Source organism: Ambystoma mexicanum, chromosome 13 (genome assembly GCF_040938575.1).
Source record: "Ambystoma mexicanum isolate Mex_15411 chromosome 13, UKY_AmexF1_1, whole genome shotgun sequence".
Classification (NCBI taxonomy): Eukaryota; Metazoa; Chordata; class Amphibia; order Caudata; family Ambystomatidae; genus Ambystoma; species Ambystoma mexicanum.
In genome coordinates this window covers 234,781,655-234,805,352 of record NC_090938.1, presented here as the reverse complement: position 1 = coordinate 234,805,352, position 23,698 = coordinate 234,781,655, and the positions used below count along the sequence as shown (strand labels likewise).

Sequence of the window (23,698 nt, the reverse complement as noted above, 5' to 3'; positions counted from 1 at the left end):
CCACAAAAAGTAATGCAAAAAGGTACACTGCCACCAGCCAGTCAGATGAACTTGGAACAGTAACTAAATGTTCCTAGATAAGTGGAAAAGGGAGAGGTTTCCCCTCACCACTCCATTTAAGATGGGGTGTGCTGATCTCGCAAAATAAAATACAGGTGGGACAAAAAGTCCCCCACTGCCCTGGTAACGTGTTAACACAGGTAAAATAAAAAGGAAGCTCAAAGTATCAAAAAGAGGTAAAAAGGGAACCCATGGTGAGAGTAAAAGAAAGTGTGGAAAAAGGTTCCCACTTAGTAGAATCAACAAATCCAATAGTCCAGCAAAAATGCTGGGGGATTCACAAAGTGGGGAGAATTTCCCCCAAGAAGGAAAATGGACATAACACAAAGGAGCCGTATATATGTAGACCGCTTTGGGGCCTCACAAATGTTCAGTGCAACCAAATTGTTCAATATACTCGAACTGCAAAGACACAAATACTTAGCTTGCAATCAGAAAAACACCACAGTGTTTCTAAAGCTATGCCCGTCTTTAACAGTTTCCCACTAAACTGCTTTCCACAATTCCTGACCATTTGTTTGTGCACTTGAATCAAACAAGATTCTCTACGTACAGTCTGTACCCACTAGAATCAAATATAAGCCACCGGCCTTCGGTTGAACACAGAGCAAACTGAGTAATAAAACCCAATGAGACTGGGTGATTTTTAGCAAAAATCTCATCATGGGGGTTTGTGGGCTCTCCGGGATTCATAATCTGTATTAGGTTTGCTGAAAGACTCAGGAGTTGAAAGTTGGTTAAAGCAGTTCAGGCAATTCAAAAATACTCTGGCCTCTTGACAGATGGACATGATTATGCATGCCTTCTGCTGAACTATTGAGCAAGCTTTACAAAACTGACTAGGCACACACATTACATAGCTCTCATTCAACATTCTTTCCAGCAGAGCTTTCACAACAGCCTAAATGTGAAACCCTTTTCATCGAACCAGTCTTATAATGAAAAAGTACACATTGTGGGCTACATGATATATCTTGTAAAGTCATTGGTCTTGGTAAGCAATCTGTATCCCACCAAAACAAATCTGCCCCAGTCCCTTCCCCTATGTGAGGGTCCCCTTGTTACCAACCTCATCTTCTTCAGGTTGAAGGCAATCAGGAGCTGGGCAAACTGCATCATCATCTGAGTCATCAGCATCTGAAAATGACAAGTCTGAAGAAATGGAGTGTGACTCGCTGAGACGTGCAGCCTCTTGGACCTGATCCCGTGGGCTTCCCTGCCTGTTAATGTTCCTATCTTTTGATCGACTCAGTTTCATTTTTTTGGGTGCTGCCAGTTTTTTCACTCTCTGTTTCTTGCCCAGAAAACTGCGTCGATCATGTTGTCTTTTGAGTTTCTTTTCAGCGCTACTGGGGAAATCCCCAAAGCTGCATTCACCCTGTCAACACAAGGAACACATTGTAAATAACGACAGAAGTGAATAGGAAAAAGATGTATATTCTTGACCGCAAATATTTTACTGCCATATTTTCAATCAGCAATGGGCAAAACATGGAAAGAAATTACTTACACCGAAAAATGTTCTGATGGATTCTTTTGTCTTAGATACATAATCAGCAGCAGGCATTAGAAAACCTTTCCACAAGATGGGACGTAGTGCATTTCAGCACCAACCCAGTCATGCACTACATTTAATTGCTCCATAAATTATGCATGTTGGGTCAGAATTCCATTTTTGGAGTTTTTGCCCAACTTTAAAGGAACCCTCCACTTTCTGCTTGTTTTCTTTTTACTCCCAGCTGAGCTTTATGAAAAGCCGGACAGTGTGTCCGTATTTATGTGCTCTGCCTTAAGAGTCCTTACGACTCCCATTAAGATGGACCTGGGGAAGATTCTGAGAGGACGTCCAATTAAGAGTGAACAGGGAAAGACACTTAAGTCTAGCCAAACTTGTCAAGGAAGGCGACTCAGCTGTAAGGCCTAGACCCAGGAGAATGTGGGGTCGTGTATTGGTTCAATGACACAAACCGAACATTCCTATTTTAAGTTAGGCAGTTGAGCATAAAAAAAGCATTAGTCTTGACACTGCAACAAAAAGAAGTAATATCAGTAGCTCAATCCTATTCACATATGCGCATTCAGTATGGGGGACTATTGCTAAAGAAAACTAACTTCACTTTTCCGACTTAAGTATAGTTCGGATCAGAAGCACAAGTAAATTGTATGCAATAAAGTAAAAGAAACAAGAAGGTAATTATTGCAATGGAATAAGGATAAAAATATCTAAATCTATGAAGTTTCTTGGTTATGTCTTTGCAAGTGTTCCATCTTTAAATTGGACAAAAAATTGTTTAAAGTTAAAGGCTGTGGTTGCGGCGAAACAGTTAAAGATATATTCTCTATATGCATGCATAGAATTTTATAAAAAGAAAATACAGAGACTGTTATGTTGTGGAATTTCTACCGGATTCACTGATTCCGTTTTTAAAGACCATTGAGGCCATCCTATGGAGCAAGGTTTTGTATTTTTTACCAAAATGTATTCCTTTTGAAACAGTGTGTTATGAGTTAGGGTTAGTGTCATTGGAAAGCAGCATGTTATGGAAAAAGGATCTATTACTACGGAAATGTTTGATGGGGAATCAGAAACAGCTATACAGAAATTTAGCAGAAGACAAAAAAGGCTATCTAATGAATAATATGAAAAAGTGGAGCGATCATTACTTGGAATGGGGTTATCATTACAAAAATTGCTGGATAAACCATTAAAAGTAAAAACTCTGATAAAAGCTTTTGACTGTGTTGGAAACAATGTGATATTACTAAATTCAAGTTTATACTCAGTCTGTCTCCTTTTGGAAGCGGCAACCAGAACCTGAAATGTATGTCCTGAAATATCCAGCCAGAAGAATTAGGAATTCATTGATGAGATTTAGAGTGAATGTGTTAAACCCTCAGGAAATCAAACATTTGTTATCCCTCAGTGGATGAATATACATTTTTTAGGCACTGTTGTGTTGATGGAGAAAAAGAAACTTTATATCATCTTTTGCTGAAATGTCCAAAATTGATGTCAAGGAGAATTGAATATTTTAAACAATTTGTAAGTGACACTTCTCAAGTAAATTGCAAAACATTGTGGTTTGAAATGCTGCATGGAGGATCAATTGTGTTAAAAATGAGAATGGTCGCTTTTCTTAAAAACGTATGTGATCTTATATAGGTATCTGTTTTTTTTTCTTTTAAATGTTTTATTTGATTCTTTTAGAAATTATAAATAGGATGAATGAGATCTTTTATGGTGACAGTTCAAATTGTGGTTTGCAGGAGTTTGTAATTGCTATATAAATGTTTTTGAAATTGTTAATTTTTCTTTTTGTAACAGTTTATATAAACCAAAACAAATACAGATAATTATTGAAAAAAAAAACAGTTGGCAATAGGTATGCAAAGAGAACTGTTGAAATACCAATACACTGTCTTACAAAATAAGGGCCCTAGCACGTGAAAGTCCTTCACTGCCAACGGACCTACTGCCCCAAGAGTCGCAACTTACAAAATTAACCCTTTGTAGGGCGTAATGGGTCTTTGAAAGTAGAAACATTTTTGGCAAATTCAGCAGGTAAGTGTTTCAGAATGCAAGAAAAAAAAGGTAAGCAACATTTTAAATTAGTTTTCTCCCAATCTCACTACTCTAGGGAAACCACAGGGAGGATCCTTGGGCAGAACGCCAACAGTCACGACCAGGCAAGGGATAGGTAGGGTAAGGACTTTCTGCCAGTTAAACCTTGGGGCAGGTAGGGGTTAGAAACAGGTATGAAAGTTCACCCTTTACTCATTAGTTCAGAATCCACCCCAGGGGTTTTTGAATCTGCTGGGCCAGCTTTGAGCATTGCTTACAGGAGTCCTGGGTGAAAGGGTCACTTTCGTTGTCAGGATTGGTTCCAGACAGTCTGCAGTTCCATGCCCTGGTAAAAATGGTTCCTGTGACTGGACAGCTAACTAAGGCATGCAGCGGAAGGCCATCTTGGCAGAGACCATGAAGCTGGTCCTGCAAGGTCTAAGGGAAGATTTTCATACAAGTCATTTATAACGCACCTGAACACAAGTGTTTCTAGGCGCGACAAGACAAGGGAGGATAGACCGTGGGAGGACAAGACAAACTATCTTACTAGGCCTTATCTCATTCAGATCGCACAAGTGCGATAATGAGAAGTGGAAAGGGAAGAGGGTGCTAGGGAGAGTGGAGGGGAAAACAGGGCAGCAATGCTCTCCAGGGCAGCGCGGTCGTGCAGAGTGCAAGGAAAACAATGGACTTTAGGGTCACAGTTACAGTCCTTAAGTGCGTGGGAGGCCCGGAGTGTTAGGTAAGATTTGCACAGAACTGGTCAACCTTCCTTTCCTAGTTCAACCCCAGAACCTTTTGCTTTACTAGTGGGATATTTTTCAATAATACCTCAGTGAGTGGGAACCTTTTTCCACACTCACATAATCTTTAACTCTTTTTATGGGTGTCATTTTTTAAGACTCTCTATAGTGTCTTTTTAAAGTTATCCTCTAACAATTTATTGGCAATAAGTGCCTGTTGTTGCTGGGTTGCCCTAGGGGCTCCCCTTTTAACTTTCTTGTGCTAACCTTGAGTGAACTATAGTTCCCAATGGTAGAAATGATCTTTGGATCCCTTTTACATTTTGTTAAGTTAAACCAGCACACCCCACCTTATGTGGAGTGCTGGGGAGATGCAATGTATCCCCTGTCACACTAAAACTGTAACAATTCTGTTACAGTAACAGGCTTACCATCAATGGCTGGTGCCAAGGATACCTTGTATTAATTTGGTGCACCTTTACCGCGGGCTGTGCTCACAGCTGCAGTAAAGGGACCTAAGCGTGTCAATTTTTACCAAAATGGCCCCCCTGTCTTCTTTTCGACATTTTAATATTTCTTGTAGTTTCTTGTTCCTTCACCCGACATCCAGGGTGGGAAATTCGTTTGTGTGATTTTTGTCTTCGGGGGGAGTCCCCTGGACTCCCCGCCCAGGCTCCAGTCTGTCTGTGAGAGCAGGAAGTGAGGGAGGAGTCCAAAACTCCCCAGCTCTTTGTTTTACGCCTTGCTGGAATGGGGACAAATCCCAGTGGGGGGGGTGGGGGGCTGGCTGTCCTGATTGGACAACGAGACCGCCCCTTGTAAAATGCGGGGAGAGAATGCAGAGGTTGTGCTGCAATTCCTGATAAATACTGCAAACCTGGAAGCTGAAGATATGTCGACCACTGGAACATAAACTGAGGAAGATAAAGGAAAAGCGGCTGAGAATTTCCAGCGACCGGAGAGCCTGCTGTGTAACCGGAGCCTGCTGTAGCCCTTCCTTCCAATCGACCGGAGGACTCTGAAAAGGACCCTGACACAGAGCCTTGCGAGACCCACTAGACTCAAGAAGTCCTGCATTTTGAGCCATCCCAGCGTTGCTGCGACCTTGTGCTGTTGCAATACCCCTATAACCTGGGATCTCAAGCCATGGTGCGGTGCATGGTCTTCCGAATTCCGCTGAAACTTCAACCAGGATGCCCACGATCTCCAGAGGCACGAATCGAGTTCAGAAAAGTCCCCTCACCAGAGTGCTGGACCTTTAACACGACAAGAATTCAACTGCGATTTTCTTTCTTCTGTGCTCCTTGTAAAGTCGCCAAATCCACAGAACCGCATTCAGCCGCGAGGGAAACCTTGCCTAGAGCCTTCTTCATCGATCCCTGCTGTAAAGTCCCTTCTGAGATCTTGTTTTCAGTCTCCAAGACAAGGAATCCACTGACCGGGTACTTGGCTGCAGACCCTGAAGCTCTGCTGCAGACCCTAAAGTTCTCCTGCTACAAAATCTTCTTCAATGGTGAGGTACTGTGTTGGCTTGGGTATGTACTTACCTTAAGCCTGCTAGGATTTCTCAGTAGCTATGTGGTGTTTTCTGTGATTGGGAGGTCCCTCATCCAGTAGACCCAGTCACACTGCTAGAATCCTGCTAGGGTGTCTTCTGCAAAGCCTCTGGACCCTCTTCTAACTCTAAATTGAATACTCACCTGTTTGCCCAGTTCTCCTAAATAACTGGCTTTTGCTACTAGAGAACCTATTTTGACCTATTTTGAAACTGCCTGTTGGTCACTAGGCCTAGTGACCCCCCCCTTCTGCCACTGAGAACACCCATGCTCCATAAATAAGGGAAAGACTGTCAAGGGATTGGGACTCCTGCCTAGAAAGGAAAATAAGTGTTTTAAAAGTTACTTACTTGGTTGTGCATCTTCCCAAAAGTAAAGTGTTGGTTTCACCAGATTAGTCCCTTGAGGATAATTGTATGAGTGTCCCCCAACTGGGTCTTACTTCCCCTGACTTGCTGCTAGCCTGTCCTTAATAAGTCTGCATTAGGTTGTTGCCTACCTAGAATAACTATTCAGTAAAGTGTAACATTTGGTTTTACTTCCCCCCCTCCATTGTGAGGTTAAACAAAAGTATGTGGGTTTTACTTACCTTGTGTTAGCTGTGTGCCATCCCAAATAAGTTAAGAGTTGCTGCTTATCTCAATCTGGGGTTACCTGATTTCAAAAGCATCTGTAATTGCATATCACATCCTTAGGTTTTAATCAGCTAGTATGACTGTGTTATGCAAAAGTAGTTATAGGTTTTTACTACACCTAGAATAAGTGTTTCACTATTCACCAAACACATATTGTCCAGTTCAATGATTAAGTGATTTGTGCTAAGAATCATACAACTGGAAGGGTCTACTGCCCTTGCATTACTGAATGTGATTTTAAAAAGTAACCATTTGTTTTTACCCCAAGAATAGGCTTGACCTATACTAAATGTGTATGCAAAAGGTTTTGACTTCCCTTCCAAAATCTTGCTGAAACTTGTGGGCATCCTGCTGGATATCCAGAGACCTGAATCGAGTCTGTAAAGTCCCCTCTCCAGGGTGCTGGACAATGCAAACAACAAGAATCCGACCAGCGATATTCAGTCTTCTGGCTCCTGAAAAAGGCGCCAAATCCACAGAGCCGCGAAGAAACTCTTGCCTGGAACCTTCAGCATAGATCCCTACTGAAAAAGACCAGCCAGGGTCCCGTCTTCACAGTAAGGAATTCAGCGCTGTTAGGGGAGTTTTCCTAAAATCCTACTGGAAGTAAGATTTTAGTAATCAATCCCAGTGGTTTCTAGATCCCCCAACTCTTAGTATCGGTCTGTACTAGCTCAGGACCTTGGTAGTGTGGCAGAGCAGTCAGGTTTATCTTAAGAGGAAGATATGAGCTGTAGTCAAGTACTCTGAATCTTAGACAGGCACAGCAAAGAAGCACACAGATAGATTTATATACAAGTTATTTATTAGATTTACACCAGAATCACTTTAAATACTTCTGACGTTTACAGTAGAACACTTGGGAATAATATAATACATTTCAAAGGGCAGTTTCACTTTTGTGTTTGTTTGCGGTTACAATTGTAGCAATGTTAGAAAGGGAAAAGACAAGGTTATTGTATTATCAGTAATTGCGCACTCATGCGGTTTTCAGCAAGTCATGCAGTAATGCATTTACTCTACAAACACATAGAAAAGTCACTTAAAGGGAGGAAAATAAGTGGGTAGTGCAACATGAGCGTTGCTCAAGGTTCTAGAGACTGTTTCTTCTTCGCCTGGCAAGTCTTTAAAGTACAAAAACGCAACGCTAGCTAAAGGCAGATTGGAGAGGGCTTGAAGTCTTGGCAAACAGCGAATAACGAAGAGTTCCAGCACATTTCTTCCAGTGTCTAAAAGTTTTTGAAGCAGCAAGTTAGCAACAAAGGAGACCTAAAAACAGACCCCGAGAAGGAGACACAAGCAGCAGCTTGGGTCTGAGGTAAGAGGGGGTTGCCCTGGATACCTCTAAGTGCACTCCAACGCTCTGTAGCGACTTTTTGGAATCAGATAAGCAATAGTTTGAAAAAAGTGTTTGTGTTGGCTACTCCGTGATATGGCAGCTCTGGACGCGACCTCTGGATTCCTTTGTCTGTGACGAAGGCAGGACAATGGACGGTGCCTTTCAGCAGTACTCTCGAGGGAGGACATGTAGCAAGACCTTGAGTAACTTCTTGGTTCACTCTGGTTTTGGCACCTTTACAGCAGCACCAACAAAGGACACAGATTGCCCGGTCAATCTTCTTCGCTTCCTGCAGTCCCACAATCTGGTGTTGGATTGTATCTCTGGAATGGCAGATGCTCAGCACAGATTTGGACCGATTTCGGCCTTTTCACGACAATGCACTCGAAATGGGCAGCAGGTGTCCTGGTATTGTGGTTCCACAGCTATTAGGGAGAATTTCCATTTTAGTGTTTAATTCCTCCCACCCTAGAGACCCCCCCAGCTCTTTTGCTGAACTTTATACTTTTAATCCTATGTGTTTTCTGTGGGTTTTGTTTTGGAGTCTGAAACTCTATAGATATATTTGGTACAGAGAAATCATTTGGATTTCTGCTAAGGTTTAAATACCTTCTCTTGGACAACTGTTTCCAAGAGCAGTAAAGTAAAATTAACTTTACATACATTTTCCTCTTTATAGACTCAGCACACACTATCTTACGATAGGGTGCTGGAGGGGTTACTTAGTATCCCCTTTGTCTAACTTCTCATGTAACATTTGTTACCCTTTCTACAATGAATGGCTGGTGGCAATGGTTTACTTTTTACTACCATTGTGTTTTTACCGCGGGCTGCGTTCGCAGCTGCAGTATAGCACCCATGGGTGCCCATTTTGTCAAAAAGGCTCAGTCTTTTTTCGCCATTTGTTGTTGGAAAGGTCCTTCTTGAGATTTACTCTGCACGCCAAACCAGGTTTGGTCCCTTTCTTCGTTTTGTCTTTGGCGGGCTTCAGTGCTGAAATCTGCCTCTGGTTCCAGCGTGTCTGGCAGGGCAGGAAGCAAGGGAGGTGCCCGAAACTATTCTTATTCTCTTTGGTTACAGAAATGCACAGAAAAGGTGATTGGCCGGCTGTCCGTCTTTGGAAGACAGCCAACCTGCTGTGTGAGTGACAGCTAGGCTGCAAATGAAATCCGAAAAATTACTTGGAAGAGAAGCTTGCTGCAACTCCTGGACCCTTGGTATGCCCGGTGAAGCCCTGCGGCAGTGCCGAAGCTCCAAATTCACCTCGACTAGAGAAGCCCTGGAAAGGACGACTTCTCCCCTTGGGTTGATGGGACCAATCGACCCCAAGATGAACTCGACTGAAACCCCTCTCTGCTGGTTGTACTTCCATTGCTGCTGCAGGAACCGAGTGCCAGGGGACAGGAACATCAGAATCGAGTGCATAGCTTTTAAGTCGGACCCGAGCTCCAGGAAGATCCTCCGGACTCCCAGGAAGCAGGGCTGATCAAGTCTGAGCCACCTCAACAGAGTGATGGACACAGATGCAAGAAAAGTCCTTAGTGGTATCAGAGAACCAGGGTGGTGCTATTTGTGAGACGCGAGGAGCTGAAACCGCAAAGTGCCGCTGATCTGAAGTTTGCCCATTGCTGCCACTGACCTTCCATTCGAAGTGCAGGAGTCCCCAGGCGTCCTCCCTCTTGTCCCCACGACCGAGGCCCAGGAACAACAGGATCTGCCGATCTACACAGGAACAGAAGCCAGCTGGAACCAATTTCTTCTTACCAAAGGTACTGTAAAAAGAACAAGTTACTCTTACCTGGTAACGTTCTTTCGATGGGATGGTCCGACGATGTATTCCTTATCTATGACAGTAAGCAGCACAGTTGTGGTGATTATTGTCATAGATATGTAATACGTCGGAGGACCCAATCCCCCTCGAATTACAAGTTACTCACCGTAGTGACTAACGAGTCCTTAGTCCCCTATCCTCCATACTGTATGGGCGTCCCATCCTAGGCACGGGCGACTGAACCCTTTTCACCAGAAAAAACACCTTCCCCTTTAAATTTAAGAGGCACACTGGGGCGCAGCCCTGGGAGAATGCGCTACCCTGACTCCGCCCACCGGTGTCACTCAGTCCCCACTGACGCAGTGACAATATTTATCATTGCCTAAAGACACCAGTATTATTAGGGGGTAGGATGGTGGGCCGTATGGAGGAAAGGGGACAAAGGACTAAGAGAACATTAGTGACTACGATGAGTAACTTAACTACTCTTGCGTCCCCTTTCCTCCATACTGTATGGGCGATTACAACTGCATGTAGCCCCAGAGTGGAGAGGAGACCCTCCTTAAGCAAACAAGTTCCTTAGAACCGCATGTCCGAAGGCCACATCGGACTTAGAGCCGGCGTCCAAACAGTAATGCTTACAGAAAGCTGAAGGGGTGGCCCAGGTAGCTTCCCTGCTTATGACTTGCCATGGAACCTGCAGCTGGAATGCGAGGGCCGTGGCCTTGGCTCTGACCGCATGAGCGTGCATATTGGGTGGCAGTGGCTTACGCTGCCCCTCATAGGCCTTCTTGATGGCCGTTACCATCCACCTTGCGATGGGAGCCTTGGATGCCTGATAACCGGGCCTGGAGCCCCCAAAGATGACAAAGTGCAACTGATTTGCAGAAGCCCTTGGTACTATCCAGATAGAATATCACAGCGCGTCTGACATCCAGACAGTACAAGACACTTTAAGCCTCGTCCTTTGGGTCAGCGAAGAAAGAAGGTCAGACTATTTCCTCGTTCAGATGGAAAGCGGAGGGTACCTTAGGTAGGAACGCCGGGCCAGTCCAAAGGACAACCTTATCCCTGTGGAAAGTGGTATAGGGCTCTGAAGCCTACCACCAGAGCCTGGATCTCGCTGACTCCGAGTGGAGGTGAGTCCTATTAGCAGAGCTGTCTTGATGGTGACCAGCCTGATGATCGCAGACGCAATTGGCTAGAAGGTTTTGTGCGCCAAGGCGCCCAACACCAGATTGAGGTCCCACACAAGGTGTGGCTTCCTGATGGGCGGGTATAGCCTGGACAAGCCAGTTAGAGGTTTCTTAACTATAGAGTTGGAAGAGAAGACCTCTTCCTCCTCCAAATTCCTGTATGCCCCAATGGCTTCCAGATAGGTGCGTCATGTGTCCACCTGCGCACCCGAGTGGGCAAGGTGTGCCGAGAAAGAGTACATCGTCCATCATGCACGTCAGGGGGGCCAATCTCCTTAGAATCTGCCCAGTGACAGAACCTGCTCCATTTACTCTTGTATTGGCTCCTAGTGGCCTTGCTCCTAGCGCCCTGGATAATCTCCAGGTTAGCCGGCGACAGGCTCAGGTGTTTGAGGGTGATCTGCTCAGGAACCATGCTGCGAGGGATAGCTTCTGAAGAGCGGGGTGGAGAACCCTGCCCCCCTGATGAGACAGGAGAGGTGCTAGGCCCAGCATGAAGTGAATGGATATGTTCGAGAGGCTGAGCAATTCGGAGAACCACAGTCTCGCTGGCCACCAAGGCACTATCACTATGATGCTGAGGTGATGAGCCTCCTTTATCCTGCGGAGTACCCTGGGGATCAGGGGTGTTGGAGGAAAGGCATGGCTGTCATGCCCTCCCATTGAATCTGCATGGCGTCGCCTAGGGAGCCGGGGCCCTGTCCCTGCCTAGATGCAAACTGCTGGTACTTCCTGTTCTTCCAGGTGGCAAATATATCCACCCGAGGACGGCCCCATGTGTTGAAGACCACTTGCAGCACCTGGTTGTTCAATTGTCACTCGTAATTGTCTGCTCCCAGCCTGCTGAGCCTGTCCGCTTCCAAGTTGGCCTCCCCTGGGAGGTGGACGGCCCAGAGGTAGATGTTTTCCAGGTTTCCAGGGCCCATTCCCACAGGCCGACCGCTAGGGTGCACCGCGGAGGGGACCTGGTACCCCCCGCTTGACATAGTACATGCTGGTGGAGTTGTTGCTCTTGATCAGGACTGTCTTGCCCCCGATAAGCGGGAGAAAGGCCCTGAGGGCTAGCCAGATGACTGAGCTCTAGCCAGTTGATATGCAACTCCAGCTCTTGCCGGGACCAGACTGTGGATGCTGTAGCTGTCCAGAGTGGCTCCCCCGCCCTCTAGGGAGGAGTCCGTAGTAATGGTGACCTGCGTAGCCGGCTGCCGGAATGGCCTGCTCGTCCGCAGATTGCAGTCCTTGGACCACCACGTGAGGTCCGAGTGGAGAGAAGGCTGTATGCTGACCAGCTCCGCTTGGGAGCCCTTCTCCTGATTCCATGAGGCTGCGAAGTGCAGCTGCACTCTCCTCATCCGGAGCCTGGCGCGCTGCCATGATGCCCAGTAGGTGCTGGTAACACCAAGCCTAAGTCACTGGCCTGGTAAGGTAGTGCGTAGAGGCCTTCTTGATGGCCATAATCTTGTCCTCCGAGGGAAAAACTTTGTCAGAACTGGTATCCCAGATGAGGCCCAGGAAGGTGAAAACTTGCGTGGGCTGCAGCTGAGGCTTCTTGAGGTTGATAGTAAACCCCAGGTCGTGGAGTGTGTTCATTAGCGCGGAGGAACAGTGGGTAAGCCCCCCACCGGGGATCTCGCCCTGACAAGCAAGTCGTCCAGGCATGGGTAGACATGGTGGCCCTGGGCCCTCTAGAGGGCTGGCACTGCATTCATGAGTCTGGTAAATACCCTGGGGGCCGAGTTGAGGCCAAAGGGTAGCACCTTGTACTGGAAATGACAGCCCCTAATCCTGGAGCGCAAGAAGGCGCAATGAGGTTGCCAAATCGGGACGTGTAAATAGGTGTCCCTCAGACCCAGGGAGCACATCCAGTATCCCCTGTCTAGTGTCTCCGCAATGAGTGCTGGCGTTACAATCTTGAATTTCTGCAGAGGGAGGAAGAGGTTGAAGGTGGACAGGTTCAACAACTCTCAGGCCAGCCTGTTTTTTTTTTGTATGGCGAAAATCCTGGAATACAAGAGTTGCCGTCCCAATCTGTGGGAGTGGAGGGAGGAGAGGGAGGCATCGCTAGGCAGTACCCTTTGGATACTACTACATACAGGATCAAGGGGTCCGTAAAGTTCTGGCGTCAGAACGGCATGCAAAAGGCAAGCCTGCCACCCACTGAAGACCCATGCACCCGAAGGGATGCATCATGCCTTTATACCGTCTGAGGCTGCTGCTGAGGAAGGGGACTGGAAGAAGCCCTTGCTCCCCCTCTCTTTTTGTTGCTTGCGCCGGTGCAGACTCGGCGAGCGGTCAGGCTGTCTCGACCTCCATCCTTTGAATCCCTGGAACCCCCAAACGCCCACCCCTTGTTCGAGCGTTGATGCAACTGGGTTATGCCTTGTGTGTGGCCTTCGTCAGGAAAAAGACTTTGCAGTCTGCAAGCTTTTCTTTTTATCCAATTCCTCGTCGGTGGTAGAGTAGAAGAGGTCACTACCCTCAAACGGAAAGTCCAATAAGCCATCCTGGACGTCAGGGTTAAGCTTAGCAGCCTGAAGCCAGGCCGGCCCTTCCCATGTCCGTGGTGATGCAGATGGCCCAGCAAGAGGTATCGATGTGGGCCACTGTGGACTCCATGATGTCCTGAGCTAACAGCCTGGATTTCTCCTAGACCCGCCTTGAAGCGTGCCTTGGCTCTGCACCGGAGGTTCTGGAAGAAAGTCCATTTCCCGCCACAACCTCCGGCTAGCGGCTGCCAACATGGCATCAGCGTTGGCTTGAGGCAGGTGCAGGGAAGCGTTAGAGTACAGCTTCTTCCCATACACCTCCAAGATAATCTCCTTGCCTAGCAGGGCCAAGGACAAGGTGGCAGAGGACGACTGAGGCTTAGAGTAGAGTGACGCTGCAGCAATCACAGAAGAATGCGACTGGGTGTGCGTAAATAACAGAAGTGTATCCCCTTCCATCTGTCTATACTTGGCATTGAGGCGCTGATTGACCGGTTGTGCCGAGTGTGGCTTGAGCCACCCCTTCTTGGCCAGGGCCACGGCATCTTTCTGCATCAGGATGCCCGTTTTGGTAGGTGGTCGTAGGGTAAGGATTTCTGCAAAAAAAAAAAAAAAAAAAAAACTCCTCGGGCTGCCCGACCTGAGGTTGAGGAAGGCCTTCGCCGACAACGGGGTGTCTGGGTCGTCGTCCTCGTCTCTGTTCACCAAAGTGTCCGGCTGGTCTGGAGCAGATTGAGGAGGGCTGGACGCCGTGGGCTGCGGTGTGGAGACCGGAGCCGGAGGCTGGTGTGAAGCCGCCTGTATTGTGGGAGGCAGGGGAGCCGGAATCTGAGGAGCCGGCAGAGGGCTGCGCTGGGGCCTGTGGTGCTGGAGCCATGGGAGGAATGACTATGGGCGCCAGTGGTGTGACTGGAGGGAGCAAGTCCCTGACAGCATCCCACAGGATGGCCCCCATCTGGGGGGTTTGCATCAGCGCCAGGAACCTTTTGAAGAACCTGTCTTTGGAGGCAGAAGTGAAGGCAGGGGGTGTTAGAGTGGCTGGGGGCTGCGGGGCCGGAGGGCATTCTCCCTGTGCCGCGGATGGATAAACTGTAGGCCACATACCTGGTTGACACCAGTCCCACCTTGAAACTTTCAACCGCCAACTCGGTTCCTAGGAGGGGCATCGGACGTGCAGCCATGTTGTCTGGCGTGGTGTTCGGGAGAATTCTCAGAAATGTGCCAATTCCCTCCACCTTCGAGACCCCCAGCAACTTTGCTGGATTCTGAGGACTTTATTCTTTTTAACCTGGAGAGAGTGAGACCCTTTTTTCCCCACTCCCTCATGTATTCTAATGTGATTTCTGAGCTTTGTGTTTCTTTTAGTTGTGTAGCCTGACAAACTCCATAGGCACCATCTTTTACATTGTGTTACACAGCACTTTCAGTGTAGTGGCACAGGGAAGTCTTTCAGATTTCCCAAAGGTTTAAATACCTTCTTTGGGATAAACTACTGTTTGCCAGAGCACTAAAGTGAAATTGACTTTACTTACATGTGTAACTTTCTAGACCCAGCACACACTTTCTTACAATAGGGGGCTGGAGGGGTTACTTAATATCCCCTTTGTCTAGCTTCTCATGAAACATTTTTTGTGTTACCCTTTCCTCACTAAATGGGTGGTGGCATTGGTTTTGTATTCACTACCATGGTGTACATTTACCGCAGGTTGCGTTCGCAGCTACAGTAAAGCACCCAAGGGTGCCATTTGAGACAAAATGACCCCGGTCGTCTTTTTTCGCCATTTCTTTGTGGAAAGATCCTCCTTCAGATTTACTCTGCGCGCCAAACCATGTTTGGTCCCATTGTTCGCTTTGCCTTTGGCAGGATTCACAGGTGAAACCCGCCTCTGGCACCCAGGTGTCTGAGGTAGCCAGGAAGGGAGGGCGGTGCCCAAAACTCTGTGCTTAATCTCCTAGGAGACCCAAATGCACTCTGTAGTGATTGGCCGGCTGACTTTACCCTGCTGGGTGACCGACAGCTAGGCTGGAATGAATGGGAGCGAACTGAATAAAAGGCAAGGCTTTTGGCTTGGAAGGCAGACTCGACCACTGGATGAAGGAACCAAAGAACAACTTGAAGAGGACGCCTGCTGCAACTCCTGGACCGTTGGTTTGCCCAGTGAAGCCCTGCTGCTGTGCTGAAATTCCAAATGCGTATCGACGGAGAAGCCCCTGAAAGGACGACTTCTCCCCTTGAGTTGGTGGGACCAATCAAGTCCAAAGTAAGCGACCAGGACATCCTTCTCGGAGCTGGCTGAATTTCCACAGAGTTGCTGCTGGAAACTGTACAGCCAGGAAGAGGAACACCAGATTGTGTGCATGCTTTTAAGCTGGCCTAGAGCTCCAGGAAGATCCTCCGGACTCCCAGGAAGCGGGACTGACCGACCCCAAGCCCCCTCCACATAGCGTGGGACCCCAGAAGCAAGGAAAGTCTCGACAGCCAGCGACCGCAGTGTTGCTATTTGCGGTAGATGTGAGGAGCTGAAAACACTGAATAGCCACTGATTTGAAGATTGCCAGTTGCGAGCGGTGACCATTGCAGTGCAGGAGTCCCCAGAAGTCCTCCCTCTTGTCCCCACGACAGGCTCAGGACCAGTGAGATCTGCAGAGCTGCACTGGAAAAGAAGTCATCTGCTGCACTTTTTCTTAAATTCAAAGGTACTGTAACAATGTCTGAGAGAACTTACTTCTTGCTGTAGAGTTGCTTGCATCTTCTACCACTCACAAGTCTAACGGCTTATGGCCCTACATTTGATTCTTCTTTTCTTCAATGACTTCTAAAACACTGTCCAAAGACAAGTGCTTCATCGTATACAAGACTTTTGGCCATTGACTTTGGCTTAGCCTACTATACTGAATGACTGTTGTAGGGATCCAAAAGTATTTGCCTGCTTAAGAATATTTGTGGTTTCTTGTTGTTCTAATAACCTTTTCCTTTTACCAACTTAAAATAGTATTCTGAATGTCAACAGTAAGATATTAATGTCCCCAGCACCCGAGCTATTGAATTCACCCGAGGGTGTAGGGTGTGTGTGGGCCATCCCAAAAGGGTCTTTACTGATTTGGAAACTCAGTGTACAGTATTGAAGTGTGTTACTATTATATTGCTCCCTTCTGAAGAAGGCATATAACTGACTGATAAATTAATAATTGTTTATTCAAGAAACCTTGAGTGTAAGTTTATTTGAATACTTGTCACTGTGAATCTCTAACTCCCCTACAACTCACATTGACCACTCCTGAGATGAGCCTGGATGCCCAACACGGTACCAAAACTGTGTGGTGCAAGCTTATATCAAAGGTTGTGTTGCCTATACCTGTAGTCAAGAGTTGTTTGTGGTGTTCCCAAAGGGTACTGCATACAAACTTTGCCTAACATGCGGCAGCCATTTTGTCGGGCTGCATGCCAAAGTCGTGGTGCATGGGCATCTGGGCACAGCCTCGCCCAAGACTCTTCGTGTTGGAACATGAGGCCTCACCCACAGCTCAGGTTAGGCCTGGAAGACAAATCGCCCTCTGCATCGATGCCGGTAGTGCTGCGTGAAGGTGCCCCCTCGGACATGGAGCCGGCACTAGGGCCTAGCCCCTCGGATTCGGACCCGGTAGAAGAACCTTGCAGCCCCTCAGCACCGATACCGATAAGGTCCAGAGACCTCTCGACTGTAAGGCCGGTAGCTGTATTAGCCTTGGTGCGTGTGCTGGTAACAGAACCTGAGGGGTTCCTCCTGCTTGGGCGTTTCCTCTGGAAGGCGTCGCCCTTACAGGGTGCGATGGAAAATTAACGGCCCTCCTTTGGGCCTCGATCTCTGCTGGACAAACCAAACTTCCTCTGGAGGTGATCCTTCCAAGCGCTCCCTCCACCTAGCTAGCCTGTTCTTCAGTGCGTGTGGAGTCAGAACGTTGCACGCGGTGCAACCTTTCCAGCCGTGGTCAAGGCCAAGGCAGCTGAGGCAAACAGCGTGGGGGTCAGTCGTATGAAAGAGTCCCTCGCAGGCTGGACACCCGCTGAAGTGGACATGTGCTGGGGAGGAGCACGATGCCAGAGGACCAAGTACCTAGATGACAAAAAAGACAAAGATAAGCCGTGCCTCTAAATTTAAAGACGAAGAAGGTTTTTCTGGTGAAAAAGGTTCCGTCTCCCGTCCCTAGGAAGGGACACCCATACAGTGTGGAGGAAAGGGGAACGGGACGTAAGAGTACTAAGGTGACTTACCGTTTGTCGTGCAGCCTTGCTAGTTCTCAGTTGAGACTCGCCTTGGTTGCTTTTGCAGAGTTGCTAGCAGCTTTGCTCCTCACAAGCCTCCGAGCTTGTGGCCCTACAGTGATTCTATTTTTTCTACAAAGATTTCTAAAACATTGTGCAACACTTTCTTACCTGCAAGAAGTGCTTCAGCTCACCTAGACTTTTGCTCAATTAACATTGGCTGGCTTGGCTCCCTAAAAGACTCTTCTTACCCCCGACTTGGTGCTTTACGTTTCCTCCAGGAAAGGGTTAATTTACTTTGCATTGGGGGCAGTGGTCGAAGTGAGAGTGAAAGGTCGAGAGCGGTGCTACTCTACTTTTTGAACTTACCTTTTACAGCTCCTATACTTTTATTTTAAAAAGAAACCGTTCCGGAATGGTTTTGTTTTAAAATAAAAGTGTAGGAAGAAGTTGAAATTTGCACTTTCAGTGCACTGCACAGAACGTCCCCTTAAACAGCAGGTGCAAGTGTCTGGGTGTGTGTATTGTGTGTGGGAGGGGGCGCGGTGATGGGGTTTCTGGGGAGCTGGGGCAGGCCAGTCGGGAACATAGTTCCACTACTTCTTTTCTGACACTTCGACCACTGATTGGGGGGTTCAAAAGTACTTACCTGCTTCAGAATATTTGTGTAACCTTCGCTTTATTCCCAAATCCTTTTCTTTGACACCAAACTCAGTATTGCTCTAAATGTAGCAATCATATATTAATATCCACAGTGTCCTTGTTATTTAAGTCACCTCAGGGAGTAGGAACCATCTGTGCGCCATCCCAAATCCGTACTTGCTGATTTAGAGAAACTTAGTGTATTTTTTTTTCCATATACGTTTTATTGGCATTTCTAAAACTGGTAAAAACAAAAGACCACCTCCCCCTGAACACCCCCCATCCTTCCCTCCCACCTCCCCGCCCCCCCGCCAGGTCAAAGTTGTTCCCCGTCGATGCTATCGTCCTTGAAGTGTCCGCCATAGTACCACCTCCCGACTCGCCGGATCTGCTGTTTTGATCTGCTGTTTTGATCTGCTCGAGGACAGTCTAGGGGTCAACCCACGCGGGCCTCCCCCTTTCCTCCAGACACATGTCTCCGTCTCACTTCTTGCTCTTGTCCGGGGCCCCCTCCTAGCCAAGGCGCTTCATATTCTGTGTGCACAAGGCCCTCCTGGAATCCCTCGAGAAATTGTAGGACCAGATCCCAGTCCATGAGAAACTTCTGGAACTCTTCCCCTTATCGAGTACGTCACCTTCTCCAGGGCTGCGAGAGACCACACCTTTCCTACTCATTCATGCTCCGTGGGAGCGTCCTTTGATTTCCGTTTGTGGCCCACAAGCAGAGCCCCGGCCATAACTAGGATCACATATCTTCCGTTGGGCTCTCGTAAGCAACTTGTCCAGGTTACCTTCCAGCCCTGCGTTTGCCCCAATGTCTAGGCTCAGCATGTCCTTAATGGCTTCCTATATCATCCCCAAGAACGGCGCTATCTTTGGACAATGCCACCATGTATGGCCCCAAGAACCTTCCCCTCCACATCCCCTCCAGCAAAAGGGGGAAAGCGGGGGGACGCTGTCCGATAAAGTTTTGCCAGTTTGCATGGGGTGAAGTGCCATTGAAACATCTCCGTCCAGATTTCTTGAAGTTGTAATGAGTTTGTTAGCTTGGGGACGTTTACCCAAAGGGACTGCCACTGATCTAGCACAATTGATTGCTTATTCTCCTTTTCCCAGTTGGCCATTCATTTCCTCTCCGCCATCTCATCCCCTTCCTTGAGCAGCCTGTATACCCCCCCAACAAGGTGTCTGTCCCGAGTCGCTACATATTTCTCAAATGGGGTCAGGTCCCTAATCGCTGCCTTCTTTATTGTGGGATGCGAGGCCCAGTGCTGCAGTTGTGTTTATCGGAAGCGCTCTTTCTCCCACTCTGAAGTCGCTCTTGCATTGGGGGAAAGATTTCAATTGCCCTCCTTTGTATAGGTCTCTCAGAAGCGTGCATCCCCCCTCCTGCCATGCGTCAAAACCTGAATTGACCCCCTTCCCCGACGTGAACTGAGGGTTTGGCGAGGATGGGCGTGAGAGGCGATGGGAAAGTGGTAATTTTTGATCTCTTCACCGTTTCGTCTCACTTGCGTCCTACCAATGCCGTCAGCCCGCTGCACTACATGTTTCAGGGCCTATCCCCCTGGGTCAGCCACAACACCCCTTCCAGAGCAGAACCCACCACTGCTCTGTCCATCTCCCTCCATTTTTTCCCCCGGTCATCCTTCGCCCAGTCCCTCAAGATCCTGATCTGTGCGGCACGGTAGTAGACTATCGGGTCTGGTTCCCTCATTCCCTCTGTATGCCTGGGCTGCTGCATCAGCGTGCAGTGAATTCTAGTTTTTTGTTGTTGTCCCAGTTGTAGACCTGTGTGATTTTGCTTAGCTTCCTGAAAAAAGGGGCTAGGACCTGGGTCGGCAGTGCCATGAATGCGTACAATAGTTTCGGAAGTATAACCATTTTGACCTGCATTGATCCTGCCCAACCAGGAAACAGCCAGTGGCCCCCAGTCCGGTAGCAACCCCTTAATCTTTCCCATGAGTGGGGGATAGTTCGCCTCAAAGTTGTTCAATGGATTTCGTTATGTAGACTCCCAAGTACTTTATCTTACCCGGGGCCCAGATGTATGCTGAAAGTCCCTTCAACTCCCTCTCCCTCCCTGGGGATGTTTGCAGGCACAGCACTTCTGATTTGCTCTTATTGATTTTAAACCCTGCAACCTGTCCAAAAGCCACCATGGCCCTGTCTACTGAATCTAATGACTCCTTGGGGCTTGTTAGGGTTAGCAGCACGTCGTCTGCAAAAGCGGCCACTTTATGCCTCCGCTCCCAAAAAGGTACCCCCCCCTCTGATCGCCTGGGAAGACCTAATTTTACAAAGGAGTGGATCTAGGTAGATGGCGTAGAGTAACGGCGACAGGGGGCATCCTTGATTAGTACCTCTACACACTGCCACAGGGTCTGAAGCCTCCCCCATTGACCATCAGGCGTAGCGTGGGGTTGCGGTAGTTAGCCTCGATCCTGGACATAAAGGTCTCCCCGAATCCCATTTTGTGCATAGTTGAGAAAAGAAAACCCCATTCTACCTGGTCAAACGCTTTCTCTGCGTCAAAGGCCACCACTATAGCTTCGGTACCGGACTTGTTGAACATCTCTAATAAATGTTCAATTTTCCTAGTGTTATCGTGTCTGCCACGCACAAACCCCGACTGGTCAGCTTCCACCAGGGATGGGAGGAGAGGGTCTAGTCTGGCGGCCAAGATTTTAGTGTAAATCTTTACATTCAAGTTTATTAGAGCAATTGGTCTGCACCCTCCACATGTGGGGTCTTTCCCTTGCTTGGGGATTAGTACCACTTTCGCCTCCTCCATGGATTGTGTTATCCGCTCCCGACCCAGAAGCTATTAAGGAATACATTACTCACTGTAATCGTATTTCTGGTGCTTGTATCTGCTTAGATTCACATGCTACACATAGGCCGACATCTAGTGGAAGCTGCAGAGTATTACAGTTGTTTTCGAATTTCGAAAAACGGATGCCGACAGGGCGTGCCAGTAATACTATCCCCAGTGTGACGTCCGCTGTACCCATGATCTCTCACGCGTCGAGGTCCCTCAGATTGTTTTTCTTCTGACATGAGGTAGCGCGAGTACAGTTGTATCCAAGCAGATATATGTATAAGCTCATATAACATCTATGCACCTTCTCTCAGGGGAGTAAGGGTGGGCGCATGTGAATCTAAGCAGATACAAGCAGCAGAAATACGATTACGGTGAGTAATGTATTCCTTCTGATGCTTGTGTAATCTGCTTAGATCACATGCTATGCATAGATTAGCGAGCAGTGTTATGAGAAGGTGGTGGGTTTTGAGAAAGAGTAGCAGCAAATAGATGCTTTAGAACCGCTTGTCCCACCTGTGTATCTGTCTTGGAATGTGTCAATGCAGTAGTGCTGAGTGGAGGTGTGAACGGAGCTCCATGTAGCTGCTTTGCAAATGCTGTCTAAGGCGATGTTTGCAATAAAAGCTAAAGTAGCCCCAGTGACCCGTGTGGAGTGGGCTCTTGGTGTAGCAGGCAGTGTCTTGTTTGAAAATGAATAGCATAATTGTATACATTTGACTACCCATTTGGAGATGGCTCTCTTGGAAACACGCTCTCCTTGTCTGCCTGTAGCCATGGAGACAAACAGTTGATCAGTCTTCCTAAGTGGTTTGGTTTTATCTACGTAGTAGAGAACAGCCCTCCTCACATCTAGTGTGTGGCGTTTGACCTCAGCTGAGTTATTTGGCTTCTGAAAGAAGGCCGGAAGCTCGATTGATTGGTTTACGTGGAACTTGGAAATTAATTTAGGGGAGAACGTAGTGTGAGTCCGTAAAACCAATTTGTCTTTATGGATGATCAAGAAAGGGTCCTGCACTGACAAAGCTTGGAGTTCGCCGACTCTTCCTTTGGAAGTAATAGCCACTAAGAAGGCAGTTTTATAGGTACTGTGTTTAAACGTAGCTTGATGCAAAGGCTCGAAGGGAGGGCCCATGAGTTTTGCTAGCACTACATTGAGATGCCAGCCTGGCAGGGGATTAGAGATTGGAGGGTGTAGTCTTTTCACTCCCTCCATGAATGCTTTAATGACTGGCACTTTCCACCATGAAACTTTACCTTGAGAGGTGGTGTAGGCTGATAAAGCCGCTAGGTGGACTCTTAAAGAAGTAAAGACCAACCCTGAATCCAACAAGTGGAACATGTTTGTTAGAATGTGTGATGGAGTACATTCTATTGGGTTGATCTGTTTAGATTGGCACCAAATGACGAATCTCTTCCACTTGAGGGAATAAGAGTGTCTGGTGTTTGGTTTCTGTGCTTCCTTTAGGATATCCATACTCCGCTGTGGAAGATTGAGGTGTCCGAACTCTGACTTCAGGAGCCATGCTGGCAAGTTCAAAGAGTGAGGGTGTGGGTGAATCGCCCCCCCCCGCCCCCGTGTTTAGTCAACAGGTTGAACTGGTATGTGATCGCACATTGCCAGCTTGTGCAGATGTGGATACCAAGGTTGTCTCGCCCACATAGGAGCAACTAGGATGAGCGTCATCTGATCCCTGTGTATCTTGTTCACTATTCTGCTGATTAATGGTTTGGGGGAGCGTAAGCAAATCTCCCTGACCAGCTCATCCATAGGGCGTTCCCCTTGGAGTCTGGTTGCGGGAACCTGGACGCTAAGTCTGAGCATTGCTTGTTTTCTCTTGTAGCGAACAAGTCTAGAGAGGGGTAGCCCCATAGAGAGAAGATGTGATCTACTACGTCTGTTTGTAGTTGCCACTCGTGTTCTTTTGGCAGAGGATCTCTGCTGAGAGTCCGCTAGAGTGTTTAGTACCCCTGAAACATGTTGGGAGGACAGGGACATCCCTCATCAGAGTGCCCACTTCCATATTTTCTGAGCCAGTTTGGACAGATTTGGAGAGTGTGTACCTCACTGCTTGTTGACATAGAACATTGCGATGGTGCTGTCTGTTAGGTGGTTTTCGAAGGCTTGTAGTGCCTTGAAAAGTGCCAATAACTCCAGTAGATTGATGTGTTTCTGTGCAGTCACTTATGACCACAGGCCGTATGCTGTGTGGTGAAGGTAGTGGGCCCCCCACCTAGAAAGTGACGCGTCTTGTGACGACCGCTTGCGCTTCCGGTTCGTGGAAGGGTTTCCCCTTGAGTAGATGTTCACTTGACCACCAGCATAAGTTCTGAACCAGTATAGGCAAAACAATCACTAGATTGTCCCACTGACCACTTTCCTGAGACCATTGTTTCGCCAACCATTCCTACATTGGTCGCATGCGCAGGCACGCGTGGGGGACCAGGTAAATGCACGATGCCATCATACCTAGCAGACGCATTGCTTTGCGTACGCTTATCCGGAGACCGGCTTGATACTGGGGTATTTGCCGAAGCATGTTTTGTACTCTTTACATGGATGGGGAGGCAAAGCCTGTCTTTGTATCTAATACAGCTCCTAGGAACTGTTTCGATCTGTTTTGTACCAGCCTTGACCTTT

At 47.8% G+C, this 23,698-nt stretch overlaps 1 protein-coding gene across 3 annotated transcripts in view; it reads right to left on the bottom strand.

The window, feature by feature from the left end:
* Positions 1–23,698, bottom strand: part of KDM5B (lysine demethylase 5B) — a 1,291,824-nt gene that overhangs the window by 31,206 nt on the left and 1,236,920 nt on the right. For all 3 annotated transcript variants that reach the window (XM_069633695.1, XM_069633694.1, XM_069633693.1), the window contains one exon: positions 1,130–1,438. In XM_069633695.1, coding sequence (XP_069489796.1) covers positions 1,130–1,438 — 309 coding nt within the window. The remainder of the gene's footprint in view (positions 1–1,129; positions 1,439–23,698) is intronic.